Source organism: Vombatus ursinus, unplaced genomic scaffold (genome assembly GCF_900497805.2).
Source record: "Vombatus ursinus unplaced genomic scaffold, bare-nosed wombat genome assembly UNPS02014770.1, whole genome shotgun sequence".
NCBI classification, from domain to species: Eukaryota; Metazoa; Chordata; class Mammalia; order Diprotodontia; family Vombatidae; genus Vombatus; species Vombatus ursinus.
In genome coordinates, this window is record NW_020954548.1 from 40,526,571 (window position 1) to 40,544,190 (window position 17,620).

A 17,620-nucleotide genomic window follows, 5' to 3' on the forward strand; every position below is an offset into this window, starting at 1 on the left:
TATGGAAAATATATGTTACAAAATGCAAGGGGAAAAGGGTCCAGGGTAGAAACGGTACAGAAATTGAGCTAACACATCATAATGGGGTCCTCAGGTCTGGGAGGCAGGAAGGTGGATATTATTAAATACAGAGTGATTGAAGTTTGGGAACCTTTAATGTGAAGCAACTAGAAGCCGGGTGCCTAGCTCTCAGCTAACTGGAAGCAAAGATGGAGGACTCTGTCAGATGACTGGATGATCTGGAAAAAACTTGCCCTGGTGAGGGAGACGCTCCGTCCCAGCCCCAGCCAACAACAGGCTTCTTCCTGGGTCCTGCCGGCTCTGTGCCTCCTGTCGAACCCCTAGCGGCTTCACTTGGCCCTCTGGACCTCTGATTCTCCCTCATCATCCTCATACATCTCCCCTTCCTCCTCTGCTGTGGCATCGTCGTACTGCTGGTACTTGGACACCAAGTCATTGATGTTGCTCTCAGCTTCTGTGAACTCCATCTCGTCCATCCCTTCCCCAGTATACCAGTGAAGGAAGGCCTTGCCACGGAACATGGCGGTGAACTGCTCAGAGATGCGCTTGAAGAGCTCCTGGATGGCTGTGCTATTGCCAATGAAAGTAGAAGACATCTTCAGGTCATGGGGTGGGATGTCACAGACAGCCACCTCCACATTGTTGGGGACCCATTCCACGAAGTAGCTACTGTTCTTGCTCTGGATGGCCAACATCTGCGTATCCACTTCCTTCATAGACATGCGGCCACGGAAGACAGTAGCCACTGTCAGGTAACGCCCATGGCGAGGGTCGCAGGCTGCCATCGTGTTCTTGGCATCAAACATCTGTTGGGTGAGCTCAGGAATTGTCAGGGCTCGGTACTGTTGGCTGCCACGGGCTGTGAGTGGGGCAAAGCCAGGCATGAAGAAGTGTAGGCGGGGGAAGGGAACCATATTGACAGCCAGTTTCTGGAGGTCAGTATTGAGCTGGCCAGGGAAACGCAAGGAAGTGGTCACACCACTCATGGTGGCAGACACCAGGTGATTGAGGTCGCCGTGGGTGGGGGTGGCTAGCTTGAGGGTGCGGAAGCAGATATCGTAAAGGGCTTCATTGTCGATGCAATGGTTCTCATCTGTGTTCTCCACCAGCTGGCGGATGGACAGGGTCGCATTGTGGGGCTCTACCACCGTATCAGACACTTTAGGGGAGGGCACCACGCTGAAAATGTTCACGATTCGGTCAGGGTACTCCTGTCGTATCTTGCTGATGAGAACGGTGCCTGTACCAGAGCCGGTGCCCCCACCCGGGGAATGAGTGAGTGTAAAGCCCTCACAGAGACGGTCACAATTCTTACACTCTTTCCTCGCCACGTCTAGCACCGAATCCACCAGTTCTGCTCCTTTAGTGTAGTGACCCTTGGCCCAGTTGTTTCCTGCACCACTGACCAAAGATGAAGTTGTCAGGTCTGAAGAGATGTCCGAGAGCACCAGATCAAACGCTGTCCGTAGTTCCACGTTCCAGGTTGACCGGGATGGCCCTGGGCACATATTGTGAGATGAGGCTTCATTGTAGTAAACATTGATCCTCTCCAGCGGTAGGTCTGAGTCACCCACATAGCTGCCACTGAGGTCTATGCCGTGTTTATCACTGATCACTTCCCAAAACTTGGCTCGATCTGGTTGCTGCGCTGGCTGGACTGGATGTGGACGATTTCCCTCGTACTCGCTGATTTTACTGGCTTGCTGCAAGGGGAGCAGCCAGGGCTAGGAAGCGGGATGCTTTCTTGCAGGCTGCAGAAGCACTTTCACTTTTGGGTAACTGTAATTGTCATATTGAACCAAAATCCAGTGGTGTAAATGGGCACATATGTATCTGTTATAGTTCGAGAAGCCCCAATTTCAGGGTGCAAATCAAGCTTTTTCAAGGAGTTTGTGAGGATATATGGGCCAGGATGGTTGTGGTGATGGCTTGGTTGGAAAGGTTAATGGCAATGTAACAGAGAGATAAGGGCTATTGAGGAGGGGGGGACTGGACAGGGAGGAAGGGCAGTAGAACAGTTTGATCAGTCCTTAAAAAACACCAGGCTCCCTAGGCAAAGAGGCATAGAATGTCAGAACTGTAAGGGATCTAGTTCATTCCTCTCATTGTACAGAAGGGGAAACTGCACTGGAGAGGGAAAAATCACATAGGGAGCCAGTGGCTGAACCAGAATTTGAACCCATAGTTACTGTTTACCAGTGCAGGCTCTTCCCCTTGTATCAAGGTATATTCTCTGCCTCTGCCTCTGCCTGTGTGGAGCATAGATAAGACTGGTCTGTCTTGGGTTTCTTCAGAGTTACAGAGTCATTAGGGCTGCCTATATGATCCATCCGTAGATATACGAGAAAGCTCCCTCTCCTATGGGCTTGTGCAAGCTGACATTCCAGTTGGAGTTTCAACTCTTTGGCTGAAGGCGTTGCAACTGGCCCTGATCTTGGCTCTATTATTGAATTTTTATCAGTCTATCAGATAGAATCACTGAATCTCAAGGTGAATGAGGGAGGGGGCAGACCTCAGTGGTCATCTAGTCCAACTCATATCTGAAGCACTAACCCCTTCTCAACATCATTGATGACCAGTCATTGAAATTTGACTTGAAGACCTACAATGATGGTGAACTCTCTACATTTCATGATGGTCCTTTTCACTGATGGGCAGTTCTAGTTACAGGAAGTTTTTCCTTATGAAGACCTGAAATTTGCTTTCTCCTATCTTCCCTTTTTCGGTCTTGTTTCTGTCCCCTAGAACCAAGCAAAGAAATAATCCCTGTTCCAAAAGGGAAGCTTTAAAAAAATGGATGTCTTTTGTTTTTATGTCACTCTCATTTCCAAATATATCCCTCACTTCTCCTCTCTCTAGAGAATCATAGGAATATAACAAAGAATAAAAAAAGAAAGAAAGAAAGAAATCTGTTCATCCAAACTGACCAACATATCAACTGAGTCTGACAATATATGCAGAGTTCCACACCCATAGTGTCACACCTCTGCAAAGAAGGGATAGAGGTACATTTTCTTCTCTTTCCTTCAAGGTTGAGCTTGATCATTATAATAGATATCGGCTCCATTTTGTTTTATTTTTGCCTTTTGCATTATTGTAGCTATTGTTTATATTGAGCTCCTGTTGCTGCTTATTTTGCTTTGTATCAATCCATAGAAGGATATGGTGCTATTTCCACATGCAATGTCCACAGTCATGTTGCTCCTACATCTTCTTTTCTCCAGGCTGCACATCCCTAGATTCTTTGACTAATTCTGCCCAGTATGGCATAGTTCCAGAACATTTTTTAAGAGCAATAAGGGGAATGGTCAATAAAAGGCAAGGTGAGAGAACATGGAAGATTGGAGAGAGAACCAGCAGAAAGACCAATTACACAGGCATCTTAGTATTCTAGGAGAGAAGTAATAAGAGCCTGTTCTAGATTAGGGGCCTGGGGCATAGAAAGGAGAGGATGGATTTGACAAACATTTGGTAAGTTGAGTAGCCAGGACTTGGAAAGTGAATAGATGTGGAGACTGAGAGAGAGTGAAAAGTAGTGCTAAAGTTCAGGTTTGACTATACTCAATGCACTCCAGTATTTCCCTGTTGCCTCTGGAATCAAATGCAAAGTCCTTTGTTTGGCATTTGAAATCCTTCACAACTGGCCCAGCCTACCTTTCTAGTCATATTACATATTTCTCTTCTTCATCTACTCTCATCCAGCCAAACTGGTCTTCTTACTATATCTCACATACTGTACTCCATCTCTTGTCTCTGTCTCTTTGCATTGCCTTTCCCCCATGCCTTGAAATGCGCTTCCTCCTTAGCTCTGCCTCCTAGTTCCTTTCAAGACCCATAAGACCATTTTCTACCTGAAGTCTTTCCTGATCCTACAGATTCTGGTGCCTTCCCCCTTGCTTCCTTATTACCTTGTATTCATTGGTATATGTCTGTATATGTATATGTTGTCTCCCTTGATAGAATGTAAGTTTCTTGAGGGAGGGGACTATATCCGCTAGTTCCTAGCGCAGCACAGGATGCATATGGGGTTTTCTTGGCAGAATGCTGGAGTGCTTTGCCATTTCCTTCTCCAGCTCATTTGACAGATGAGGAAATTAAGGCAAATAAAGTTAAGTGACTTGCCTAGGGTCATATAGCTAGTAAGTATCTGAAGGTGGATTTGCACTCCAGGCCTGGTACTCTATCTATTGTGCCACCCTTAACCTGGCATTTAAGGACTTCCACAATCTGATCTCTAACTTTCCAGCCTTAATTCAAACTTCTCTCTCTCATACACTCTATGTTCAGTCAAACTGAACTACTAGCTATTTCCCAAACTAGACAGGCCATCTCCTACCTTAGTGCATTTATATAAGTTATTCCCTATGCCTGGAATATATCCTCAATATTCAGCTATGCCTCTCAGCATCCTTATGTTCCTTCAAAGCCTCCCTCAGGTGGCACCCTTTCTGGGAATCCTTCCCTGATTCTCCCAGTTATAGGTGCTTTCTCCTTCCTCAAAATACCATGCATTTTCTTATATGTGTATGTGTGTTTCTTTTCCTAGTGAAATATAAGTTTCTCGAGAGCAGGGAATGTTTAATTTTTGGTTTTGAAACCCCAGGACCTAGAACTATGCCTACATAAGTAGATGTTCAATAAATATTTGCTGAATTGCTATGAATTCTTTGGTTCTATGGGAAGGGATATTTGTGGCAGCAATCATGATGTGGGATGGTCATGGTGGGAGAAGACAAAGTCTAGGGATATTGCTTAGGCCCTTGGGGGCACCAAAGAAGAGAGAGGCCTCAGTCATCTCCTGGACATTGAGGAAAGGGAGTATGGAAAGGATGAGAAAGAAAACAAACCTGTTTGCCTTATAGCTGTGTCTTTTTTGGTGGGAGGAGGGGAAGAAAGGTTGTTACTTTGGAAATATTCACTTCTGTACCAGGGAGCTGATTGGGGTGGAGGTAGGAGAATTTTCCACATGATGTTCTTGGTAATCTTACAGTTCACCAAGGGGTGCTTAATGATCTGCCAACCAATTCATATTGTCTGAGACTCACCCCCTTCCCCAGGCCTATCCTAACAATGATAATGTAATATAGTGGAAAGATTCAGAGCCAGAGGAACCAGGAGCAAATCCTGGCTCTAGTGCTTACTGTCTGTGTACTGTTGGTTGTGACTTCATATTTTTGGGTCTCAGTTTCCCTATCTATAAAATGAGGTAGTCAGATTAGATTACCTCTGAGGGCCCTTCTAACTCTCAGTTAATGAATATAGTATGACCTGTACTCAACCACAGCGGAAATTCAGATCCCCTGGAACTTTGAGGCCCCAAGACTGTGGAGGCTTTTCCAAGTAGTTTGTAACTATAATGTAAAAAAAAATACGGTATCATATTGAAAAATTTTAAAAGCTCTGTTTTGAAAACAAACTATGAAATAGTTACCATTTTATTATTTTATTTGTAAGGTTTTTTAAAAAAATTCATATTTTAAAATGTACTGTGCTCTTGTAATTAGCACCAAGTAAATTTGAATTCAGACTGTTTACAATATACGGTAAATTGCACTTCGAAATTTTAAAAGCTTTCAGGTTACTAAAACTGAAACAAAACAATTTTACTGTATATAAAATGTTAAGATGAAGTGATTACCTTCGTATCAATAGATGATGAAAATGTATATGAAGAAACCAGAAAGATATATATGAGTATGCTCTTTGGTGTGGTATGGTGTGGTATACCATTAGTATGGCATGTAGGCTTAGTACCACGCCATAACTCTACTCCATCCCACCCCTGTCACCTTTCATAGGATTTTTTACCATATGAATGTACTTGAAAAACAATTCATGTTTTAAGATTAAAATATCTGATAAGTCACCAATACTTCTCTCTCTCTCTCTTTTTTAAACATATTAAGGATTTGGAATTAGAAAATACAAAAATGGTATCAATTGTAAATGGAATGAAATGGCAATAAATTTATCAAGGGAAAAGCATTTGAGAAAGGCTATCAATAAAGTAAGTGCAGACATTTTGTCAAAATAATTTTTTACATTGAGTGAATCCTTTATGAGAGGCAGCCTGGTATAGTGGATAGAGAGGAAGACTCAGCCTTGGGGTCAGGAAGACTTCCCCAGGAAGCATACGAAGCAGCATTACCTTGAGTAAATTAGTTAATCCTTCAGTAGCTGACCCATCTCTAAGACTATACATTGTAGAGCAGATGCCTGAATGCATTTGTAGGAATTCCCTCCCCAAGAATTCCCTTTACCAATGAAATCACAGTCCAATAAAAAGAAATCCTTTATAATGGTAGGATTTATAGGGAGACATGGATAAGAATGGTGAAAAAAGGCATGGAAAGGTTGTAATCCCAAGATTGAAGTATTATGAGAATAATAGTTTCCTATATTAATTATAATATTATCAGGTGCCCTACTGGCAGGTCCAGCTTTTAGGAGTGGAGTAGCAGACAGAGAACCCATGCCTATGCAGACACATCAGATCCCCCCACAGAAGCACATTGAGCTTGCCCATATCTGGGTCACGTGCACCTAGATTTTATACATACATGCACACACACACACACACACACACACACACACACACACACACACACACAGAGTATATTTTGGCCATAAGTCCTAAGTTTCCTTTCTATTCTGACCTGGATAGTAAAAATCTATGGTTAGGGATAACAGTGAAATAATGGATGAAGAAACACTTTTACAAGGTTAAAATCATGATAAAAGATTTGCTATTCTGGACATTCCTTTCCCATCTCTGCCTTGGATCTATGCCAAGGGTCATAAAAGTAAGGACTGTAATAACCAGAAAGAATAACCAGAGAGACAGAAGATGAAGTTTATCCATTTATTTGAGGGTCATAGAGGACAGGCTTGTAAGGAAGGCACCAGGAGGGAAGGGTGCCTGGACTGGGGTAGGAGGTTGGTGACCACACAGCCCCTTTTGTCCTCTCAGGGCTCTAGGTCCAGGTGGCTTATCTGTACTTCTCGGTCAGGACTGAGCTCACAATGGACAGGAATTTGTCCCAGGCAGCATGAGCCTCCGCAGTGAAGTCAGCAGGGAAGTGGGCAGCCACGGTGACCAAGAAGGTGTGAGATAAGAGCTGCAAGAGAAAAGAACCGGGTGAGACAATAGGGATTGGGATAAGTGAAGGAGTTGAAACACTAGAAGAGCAGGGGACAATATAGCAGGGGATGGGATGAGAAACAGATGAGATCTTGGGATTGATTGAGGAGAGAAAGGATGAGACATAGCAGGTTAGGGAACTGGGGATGTTCTCCTCTGGGGTTGGGCCCCTACTCTTTGAGGATATCAGATCCACTGCCCTGCCTGACTCCAAATCCTCACCTTGAAGTTGACAGGGTCCACTCTGAGGATGTAGGCATGGAGTTCACTGAGCTTGGATAGGGCAGCTCCAATGTGGTCAATGTTCTTGACAGCGTCCCCAATAGCACTGACCACCTTGGCACCGTGGGCATGCAGCTGGGCTGAGCCATGGTGCAGGTCAAAGTGGGGGAAGTAGGTCTTGGTCTGGGGGTAGCTGGTGAAGAGTCTGGAGAGGAGAGAAGATATAATCTTAGCTGAGTGTGGGAGAAGGGTGTTGAGGCTGCAAGGGACATCCCATCCCCCAAGCGGTTCCATGTTCTCCATCCTGCTCAACTCATCATTATGTGCACAGAAGTGCTATAGTCAGGATGGGGAAATACAAAGCTGATGATATTGCTTTAAACTCAATTTCTTTCAGTAGCCTCTTCAAATAACATAAACTTTAGCTAACTCTTTTTCCACTCAGCACCCTACCCTAATCTTGTACCGAGCCCTGGAAAGGACAGTGTTCTGACTTCTATCTTGCCCAAAGGTAAGTAGGAGTAGACTTATTGCCTGAATCCCCTGATGGTCCTAGGGAGCTAAGAAATCCCAATCCCTAATGTTATTATGAATGGGAAAGATGTGAGATCCCTAGCCCCAGAGCCCACTCTTACCTTTCTAGGGCCTCAGTACCAATGGAATCAGCCTGTGTGGCAATCTTGCTCCAGATGGTGGCAATGATAGCCTTGTCGGACTTAGTCAGAGACATGGTGGCTGGGTTTGGGTTGAGATTGAGTTCTGCTTGCAGTAGAAGCTCAGGACAAACCTGGGTGAGTATCTGTTCCTCAAGGGTCCCTTTATATAGGACTATGACCAGAACAGGGCTGCACAGCTGGCCCTAGCCATTGGCCAGTAGGGGTGAGGGACAGCCCAAAGAGGTGGGGTCATCTTATCTCTGTCAGAGACAGTAGTCTGATGGGCAGATGGGTCAGGGGGTGGGGAAGAAGGCAAGGGACATGAGCGAGAGGGGTCTATCAGTTTCTACCATCTTAACAGAGGTCCAGAAGAGAGGTGTTGGCCACAACGCTGAACACAAGGTCCAGGCGGAAGATATGGAAGCTTGAGGGGCCCAGGCTTCAGTGACCCAAATTTATACTTAAGTTAGTTAACTCAGCAAGTCCACAAGCATATTTCAGCATACTAACAATTTGTACGTGACTTAAACTTTAGTTTACAGCTATGTGACTTTGGGTTAGTCACTCTCCTTGGCGCTCTGTTTTGTCCTTTATAAAAGACAGAGGTTGGAAGAGAAGCTTTCTCAGGTCCTTTCCAGTTCTAACATTCTAGGATTCTATGGCACATAGGAAGAGGGACTGGACTTATGGTTTCATGGTATAAGGAATTTCCATCTGGGTGAGAAAACTCCCTATTCATATATATCCCCATATGTGCTTATTGGCCCCCTCTCTGCAATTTACAGAGTAAAGTTCAATGGTTTTGTGAGGGCCACACAGCCATCATGACTTAGTAGAATATAACCACCGAGGCAGGCTTTAACTCTGATCTTCCTGGCTTTGAGACTAGCTCTATACCCACCACCAGAGCTGCCCCTTTGATACTCAACGTATTTAATGATATTCAATGTATTCTTATAGGAAGCATCTCCTCAGGGACCTGGCGATCAAGAAGGAGGACAGAAGGATGAGGGTGAAAATCCAGCTCAAGGTCTACCTTCCCTGAGAAGTCCTTCTTGGCTCTGTAGCTAGATCTCCTTCCTTTGAATTGCCATAGAACTTAGACTCTGCCCATACACAATTTAGCACTTAATTATATTGGAGTCACAGAATCTTGGAATGGGTGAGATGTTTGAGATCACCTAGTCCATCTTACCACTCCATGGTAGAATTTTTTCTATTTCTATTCTAGTTCTATTATGACAGGGATCATCCAGGCTCTGAATGAATGTTCCCAGTGACACAAGCTCATAATCTCCCTTCCATTCTGCAGCATCTTCACTTGTTAAGGAGTTCTTCCATATTGAGGCAAAATTTGCCTCACTGTGACTTCCCCTACTCCAGCTTAGATTCAGTTCTGACCTGTGGATACACACAAAAGAGGACATAATATCATTTACCTAACAGTCCTTTAGAAATTTAAAATCAGATACTTTGTACCTCCTAATTCTTCTCTAAGATTCCCACTTTTCTTTTTTTTAATACTATTTTATTTTTTCTCAATTACATGTAAAGATAATCTTAACGTTCATTTTTTAAAAAATTTGAGTTCCAAATTTTCTCTCTCCTTCCCTAACCTCCCCCTTCCCTAAGATGTTAAGCAATTTGACAGAGGTTATATATGTACAATCATGTTAAACATATTTTTATATTAGTTGTGTTGTGAAAGAAGAAACAGACCAAAAGAAAAAAATGAAAAAATAAAGAAAGTGAAAAATAGTATGCTTTGATTTGCATTTAGATTTCACCAGTTCTTTCTGTAGGGATGGATGGCATTTTTCACCATGAATACTTTGGAATTGTCTTAGATCATTGTATTGCTGAGAATAGTTAAATTATTCACAGTTGATCATTGTACACTATTGTTGTGACTGTATACAATGTTCTCCTGATTCTACCCACTTCACTTTCCGCCAATTCACTTAAGTTTTTCCAGGTTTTTCTAAAATCAGCCTGCTTATCATTTCTTATAGCATAATAGTCTTCCATCATAATCATATACCATGACTTGTTCAGCCATTCCCCAATTGATGGGCATCCCCTCAGTTTCCATTTCTTTGCTGCCACAAAAAGAGTTACTACAAATATTTTTGCACAAATAGGTCATTTCCCTCTTTTAAAAAATCTCTTTGGAGTACAGATATAATAGTGGCATTGCTGGATCAAAGGGTATGCACAGTTCTTTGGGCGTAGTTCCAAATTGCTCTCCAGAATGATTAATTCCCTTTTCTTAAATTCATCTCACTTGACATGCTTTCCAGTCCCATCACATGCCAGCTTGTCAATGTTTCTACTAAAGTGGGGTGTATAGCACTGAACTCAGCAAGCCATGTGAGATCTGACCTGCCCAGAATATAAGAAGATTCTAGGACCTGATTTTCACTTTGTAATTCTCTAGCTACAGCCATGAAAATAAGTGGTCTGTCTTATTATTCCTTATCCTCAAACTGAGAGTCAAACCTCCTGCATTCGTCTCAGCCACTCAGGCCTTAGAATAAAAAGTCCCAAATTATTCCCATGACCTACAAATCCATTTTCATTGTAAGGGTAGTGAGAAGACAGGTTGCCTTTCGTTGCTGGTCAGTCATTTCAATTATGTCTAGCTATCCATGTTCTCATTTGGGGTTTTCTAAGAAAGATACTAGAGGGGTTTGCCATGTCATTTTCTAGCTCATTTTATAGATGAGAAAACCGAGACAAACAGGGTTAAGTGACTTTACCAGGGTCACACAGCTAGTAAGTGTCTGAGGCTGGATTTGATCTCATGAATATGAGTCTTCCTGATTCCAAGTCCAGTGCTCTATCTACTGTGCCACCTAGCTGCGCTAGACAGGTTTCCTAGTGCTAACCTAATAGCCCCTTTACAGTGAAAATCTCAGAGAGCTATTTGTCTTTGAAGAAAGTCCATGGGGGTGTGATAGATTGGTTAGGCTCTCAGGAAAAGAGAGAGAGGAAAGAGGAGAAAGAGAACAGAGAGAAGAAAAGATGACATGTGATATAGGGGGACTTTGTGGGAAGACTCCTGGACTTAAACCAGGTTCTGAGTCCCACTTCTGACACTTAAAGTAATTTCATCTCTCTAGGCCTCAGTTTCTTCATCTGTGAAAAAAAAAAGGGATAATGACTGAATTCAATTTTACAAACATCTATTAATTATCCACTGTTTACAGAGCATTGTGCTAAGCACTGGGGCAAATACAAAGTTTGCACTAAAACATGATCCTTGCTTTTGTGAAGTTTGTAGTTTATTAGGAGTGTATGACAATATGATAACAACTACACTACTAAGTCACATGTGATCAGTTCCCTAAGAGATGTGGGTTCAAGAGAGACATCTGATCCAAGACAACTCCAAAAGACTCATGACAGAAAATACTGTCCACGTCCAGAGAAAGAGCTATGGATTCTGAATGCAAATCAAAGCATGCTATTTCCACTTTTTTTTGTTTTTCATGGCTTTTTCCTTTTGTTCTGTTTCTTCTTTCACAACATGACCAATGTGGAAATATGTTTAACATTATTGCATATATATATATATAACCTATATCAGATTGCTTGCTGTCTTGGGGGGGAGTGGGAGGGAGAGAGAAAAATTTGGAACTCAAAATCTTATAAAAAATGAATGTTGAACTAATGCATTATTAATGGAGTTGTGAATTGATCCAACCATTCTGGAGAGTAATTTGGAACTATGCCCAAAGGACTATAAAACTATGCATACTCTTTGATACAGAAATACTACTTCTAGGTCTGTATCCCAAAGAGATCATAAAAATGGGAAAAGGACCCACATGTACAAAAATATTTATAGCAGCTCTTTTTCTGATAGCTAAGAATTGGAAATCGAGGGGATGCCCATCAGTTGGGGAATGACTGAACAAGTTGTGGTATATGAATGTAATGAAATACTGTTGTGCCATAAGAAGTGATGAGCAGGTAGACTTCAGAAAAACCTGGAAAGACTTTTATGGACTGATGTGAAGTGAAGTGAACAGAACCAGAACATCATACACAGTAACAGCCACATTGTACCATAACTTTGATAGACTTAGCCCTTCTTAGCAATGCAAAGATCTAAAACATCTCCACAAGTCTCAAGATGGAAAATACTATCCACAACCAGAGAAAGAACTATGGAGTTTGAATGCAGATTGAAGCATACTATTTGCTCTTTTTTTTCTTCTGTTTTGTTTTGTTTCCTCTTTCTTGTGCTTCCTCCTATTGGTTCTAATTCTTCCTTACAACATGACTAATGTGAAAATATGCTTCATAGGAATGTAGATGTACAGCCTATATCAGATTGTTCTCCTTCTTGGGGAGGGAGATGAGGAGGAAGGGGGAGAAATATTTAAAACTCAAGAGCTTATGGAAATGATTGTGATAAATCAAAAGAAATTAATAAAAAAAAGAAAAACCTGGAAAAACTTGTATGAACTGATGCTGAGTGAAGTGAGGGAAAACATTTTACACAGTAACAGCAACATTGTGTGATGACCAACTTTGATAGACTTAGCTCTTCTCAGTAATGCAATGATCTAAAACAAGTCCAAAAGACTCATGATGGAAAATGCTATCCACATCCAGAGAAAGAACTATGGAGTCTGAATGCAGATCAAAGCATACTATTTTTTTTTGTTTTTTTTCTTTCTTGTAGTTTTCCCTTTGGTTCACATTCTTCTTTACAACATGACTAATGTGGAAATATGTTTAATATGATTGTACATGTATGGCCTATATCAGATTGCATGCTGTCTTGAGGAGGGGGAGAGGAAGGTGAGGTAGAAAATTTAAAACTCAAGATCTTGTAAAAGTGAATGTTGAAGACCAAAACTAAATAAATAAATTTTAAAAATGAATGTTGAAAACTGTTTTACATGTAATTAGAAAAAATAAAATACAATTTACTTAAAAAAAACACAACAAAGAGTGGCATATGATCCTTACTGACTAGGGGGTTGGAGAAAGTTGAACAACTCACAGCATTTGAATTGAACATTAAAAGGTGGCTACACATTCAACAGCCACAGATGGTGGAAAGGGTATGGGATAAGAATAGCATGAGTAAAGGCAAAGAAGAAATTGAAGGGCGGGGGGCTCTTCATGATGAATGACAAGTATTCTAGTTTGGTTGGAGCCTAGAGCATGTAGGAAAAAAGACTCAAAAGGTAAGATGGCGTCTGATGGTGGAGGGTGTTTAATGCCAGGCTAAAGAATTTGAACTTTACTTAGAAGGGAATAGGAAACTATTGGAGGGTTATGAGCAGAGGAGGGACATGCCCAGATCTATAAACAGGAAGGAAGGTCAGACATCAGTGTGAAGGATGGGTTGCTCATAAACGAAATCATGAAAATAAAGTGCTTTATGATCATATAAGTGGTTATAAATTTATGTTGATATATACTTATGGGCATTTAAATGTGAGCTATTATGTTAATTCTTCTGGACATGGACTAATATTAATAAAAAACAATGGTAATAATAATTTCTGGCATTTGAAGCACTTAATTTTTCAAAGTGTTTTCATAGATTTAGAAGCAGCGACTTTAGGCAAATCACTAGCCTTCTTGGGCCTTGTTTCCTTCATCTGTAAAATGAGCATATTGAACTAGACAACTGCCAGATTCTCTTCTGGCTAGGTAGTCTATATTCTAAGGCTCCTTCCAGTTTTAGCCTTCTATGTTCTATCTAAGCTCTGATGTAAGGACTCTGTTTTATTTGTATTAAATTGGGCCAGAAGACCTCAGACACATTGGCACAGGGGCCCCCAGTCCAAGAGGTTGCTGGTTCCCATGTTCTTTTCTCCACTGAGAACAAATGAAAGGCTGTCCATCAATAGGGAAATGGCTGAACAAGTTGTGGTATATGAATGTAATTGAATACTACTGTTCCATAAGAAATGATGAGCAAGTGGATTTCAGAAAAACCTGGAAACACTTGTATAGACTGATGCAGAGTGAAGTGAGCAGAACCAGAAGACTATTGTACACAGCAACAGCAACATTGTGCGATGACCAACTTTGATAGATTTAGCTCTTCTCAGCAATGCAATGATTTAAGACAGTTCCAAAAGACTTATGATGGAAAATGCTATCCACATCCAGAGAAAGAACTATGGAGTCTGAATGCAGATCAAAGCATACTATTTTCTCTTTTCTTGGTGTTTTTGTTTCTTCTTTCTTGTGGTTTTCTGCTTTTGTTCTGATTCTTCTTTCACAACATGACTAATGTGGAAATATGTTTAATATGATTGTATATGTATAGCCCATATAATATTGCATGCCATCTTGGGGAGAGGGGGAAGAAGGAGGAGGAGAGGAGAGGGGATTTAAATTTAGAACTCAAAATCTTATAAAAGTGAATAGTGAAAACTAAAAATAAATAAATATATTTTTTTTAAAAGAGCGAGATTCTGGGCTATCGACCTAGCCCCAAAAGTTTTAAGCAGGATTGGTCCCTCAGAAGACTTAGGAAGATAATAAAGTTTGCACTCCACATTTCTCCCATTCTACTTTTGGAGAGTAATAACCCCCTTTTGCCAACTTCCTTCCCCAATTGTCTAATGCTCTCTGATGTCTCCTGCCTATCAATCTATGGAGCCACATTGGTCCCAATCAGTGTTCTGTGTTCTCAACTTTTTCTAATCCATTTCAACTTGCCTGTCCAGTGAGTGACCCATTCAATCATTGAGCAATAGAACATTAAAGCTGAAAGGAAGATAAGAGATAAGGTAGCTATCCTCTTTTTTCAGAAGAGGAAAATGAGGCCCAGGAAGGTTGAGTTGGTTAGGACCATTTAGCTCTAGAGACAGGATTGAATTGTCCTAATGATGGTTTCATTAAAACTTCAGAAAGTGGAAGAAGCCATGAGGGGATTACCATTCTGGATGTGATTCTAATCAACAAGGATGAACAGTTTGCTCAGGTAGACATATTGGAGGGAATGACCTTTTAATCTCAGAGTTTGTGACAGATGAAAGAAGAAGGCCATATATGTTAATAATAATAATAGTTAGAATTTATGTCACATTTTAAGATTTGCAAAATGCTTTACATATGTTATCTCATTTGATCCTCACAATACCCCTGTGAGCTAATGCTATTATTATCCCCACTTGGATGAAAAGGCTTGGAGAATGGAAGAGGTGTCACAGCATTAGAGAATGTCAAATGTTATCTAAGTTTTCAATAAAGACAAGGTGATGGAGTCTTAAAATGATAGGTTACTCCTGCAGACAAAATGGAGATGTGTGGGTTAGATCAGTAGTTCCCAATGGGTGGGTCAAAGATCCTTTGGACGTGATGAAAAGGGTACAGAGCCATTGAAAGGGGTCCAAGAAGCCATATGTACACCAAGCGTTATCATTTTACCTCTATTTAGCCACAACAGAATATGCTGCTTAAAATATAATTCTTGTACTTCAATGCAATTGTGATCTCATCAATGTGGATAGTCCCTCCGTCCAAATGGCAACCCAATCCTGCTGTTACATCCTGTGCTACTGTTTTTCATGATCTTCCATAGATGCTCTACAGAAGGATGTCTGCCCAATATGTTGGAGGCTTTCCATTAGGTCTTGTTATATTTAATAGGTACCAGTGGAAGGCTCAGGTTGTTTTATGCTTAGGTTCAAAAAAATCAATTCCATTCTTTCTCTGCTTAAATCTCTCCTTCATACTGATGTCAGAAGACTCTCCCTTTTGCAAAGACCTGGTCATGCCACTCCATTGCCTCTTGAATAAAGTTCAGACTCACTTGCCATGCGTTCAAAGTCCTCCACAATCAGGTGCTACACTACCATTCCAGTCTTATCTCATGTTACTCCTCTCCATGTGCTCTAGGCTCCAGTCAAACTACTTTATTCTTTGACCCCTGGGCTCACCAGGAAGCCTCCATTCTCTGTGCCTCTGTTCCCATAATTTTCCATGTCTAGAATAAATCTCCTTCCCTCTATTCGCCTGTAATGTAGATTGGGACACTACATGGTGGAGATGTGAAGACAGATGTTGGTGCTGCTAGTTGTCCAGGAAGTTTCCCTCCCTATCTGTGAATAGGGATGTTGATAATCTGCCTGAATTCATTCCTCAATGATTAAGGAACTCCCACCAGGTCATACCTTGCTCATCTCAGTGACTCTAAATCCCCCATCCAAAAAACAAAACAAAATAAAACATGCTCACTAGATTCATTCTCGTTAGCAATTGTTGCACATTGCTCTTCTTCCTTTTGTGGCTAAACTCCTTGAGAAGGCCATCTACAATGTAGGTACATCTACCTCCTTTCCTCTCCTCTTACTCTCTTAGCCCTTTACAATCTGGCTTCTGAACTCATCATTCAACTGAAATTGCTCTCTCCAAAGTTACCAATGACTTCTTAATCTCCCAATTGAATGGATTTTTCTCAGTCATCAACCTCTCTGTAGCCTTTGACATTATCAGTCACCCTTTCTCCCTCACATTCTCTTCTTTCTAGATTTTCGTAACACTACTCTCTCCTGGTTCTCCTCCTACCTATTTGGCCACTCATTGTTTTTTGATGAATCTTCATCACTTCTGCTAATGATGGCTGTCCTTCCTGGGCTCTGTCCTTGGCCCTTTTCTCTTCTCTCTCTATACTGTTTTGTTTGGTAATCTTATCAGCTCCCATCCATTCAATTATCATCTCTATGCTGATGATTCTCAAATCTACTTATCCTGCCCTAACCTCTCTCCTGACATCTCTCTTACATCTCCCACTGTTTACTGAATATTTCAGTCTGAAACTCAGCATGTCCAAAACTGAACTCACTCTATTCCCCACTACGTTTCTTCCCCCCTTTCAAACTTCTCTATTACTGTCAAGAGTAGCACTGTCATCTCAGTTACCCATGCTAGCAACCTAGGTATCATCCTTGACTCTTTGCTATCTTGCAACCCCTACGTTCTGTTGCTGAGGCCAGTCAATTTTACCTTCATTCTCTTATATGCCACCTTCTCTGCTGTAACACTGCCATCACCCTGCTGCAAGCCCTCATCACCTCATGCCTAGACTACTGCAATAGCCTACTATTGCAATTGTTACTCCAGTCCATCCTCCATTCAGCTGAAAGGTGATCTTTCCCATGTGTAGATCTGACTATATCACCCCTCTCTTCAATAAACTCCAGTGACTCCCTATCATCCCTAAGATCAAATATAAATTCTCTGTTTGGCATCCTAAACCCTTCACAACCTGGTCCCCCCCCCCCACCTTTCCAGTCTTCTTATAACTGACGTTCTCTACAATCCAGTGACCCTTGCTGTTTCTCACACGAAACATTCTGTCTCCTAACTCTGGGCATTTTCACTGGCTGTTCTCCCATGCCTGAAATCCTCCCCCCTTCTCATCTCTACTTTCTGACCTCCCTGGTTTCCTTCAAGTCTCAGCTAAAATCCTACTTTCTACAAGAAGCCTTTCTTGATTCCCGTTAATTCTAGTACCTTCCTTCTATTGATTATCCGAAATTTATCCTGTACATATGTCTTGTTTGTACATAGTTTATATGTATACATAATATCAATAAAT

At 41.5% G+C, this 17,620-nt stretch overlaps 1 protein-coding gene and 1 pseudogene across 1 annotated transcript; both read right to left on the reverse strand.

Moving 5' to 3' along the window:
- Positions 1-350: 350 nt before the first annotated feature.
- LOC114043646 lies at positions 351-5,783 on the reverse strand (annotated as a pseudogene).
- Positions 5,784-7,010: 1,227 nt separating this feature from the next.
- LOC114043617 (hemoglobin subunit zeta-like) lies at positions 7,011-8,114 on the reverse strand. The gene is made up of 3 exons (XM_027862691.1): positions 8,020-8,114; positions 7,385-7,589; positions 7,011-7,139 (listed from the first exon to the last, which is right to left on the reverse strand). Exons 1-3 carry the CDS (start codon positions 8,112-8,114, stop codon positions 7,011-7,013), a joined length of 429 nt encoding a protein of 142 aa, XP_027718492.1.
- Between the last annotated feature and the right edge of the window lie 9,506 nt (positions 8,115-17,620).

Coding starts and splice junctions, on each gene's coding strand:
- LOC114043617 (XM_027862691.1), bottom strand. CDS start 8,114: ATGTCTCTGACTAAGTCCGACAAGGCTATCATTGCCACCATCTGGAGC. Junction 7,590..8,019: donor GGTACTGAGGCCCTAGAAAG/GTAAGAGTGGGC, acceptor TCTCCTCTCCAG/ACTCTTCACCAGCTACCCCC. Junction 7,140..7,384: donor TGGACCCTGTCAACTTCAAG/GTGAGGATTTGG, acceptor TTTCTCTTGCAG/CTCTTATCTCACACCTTCTT.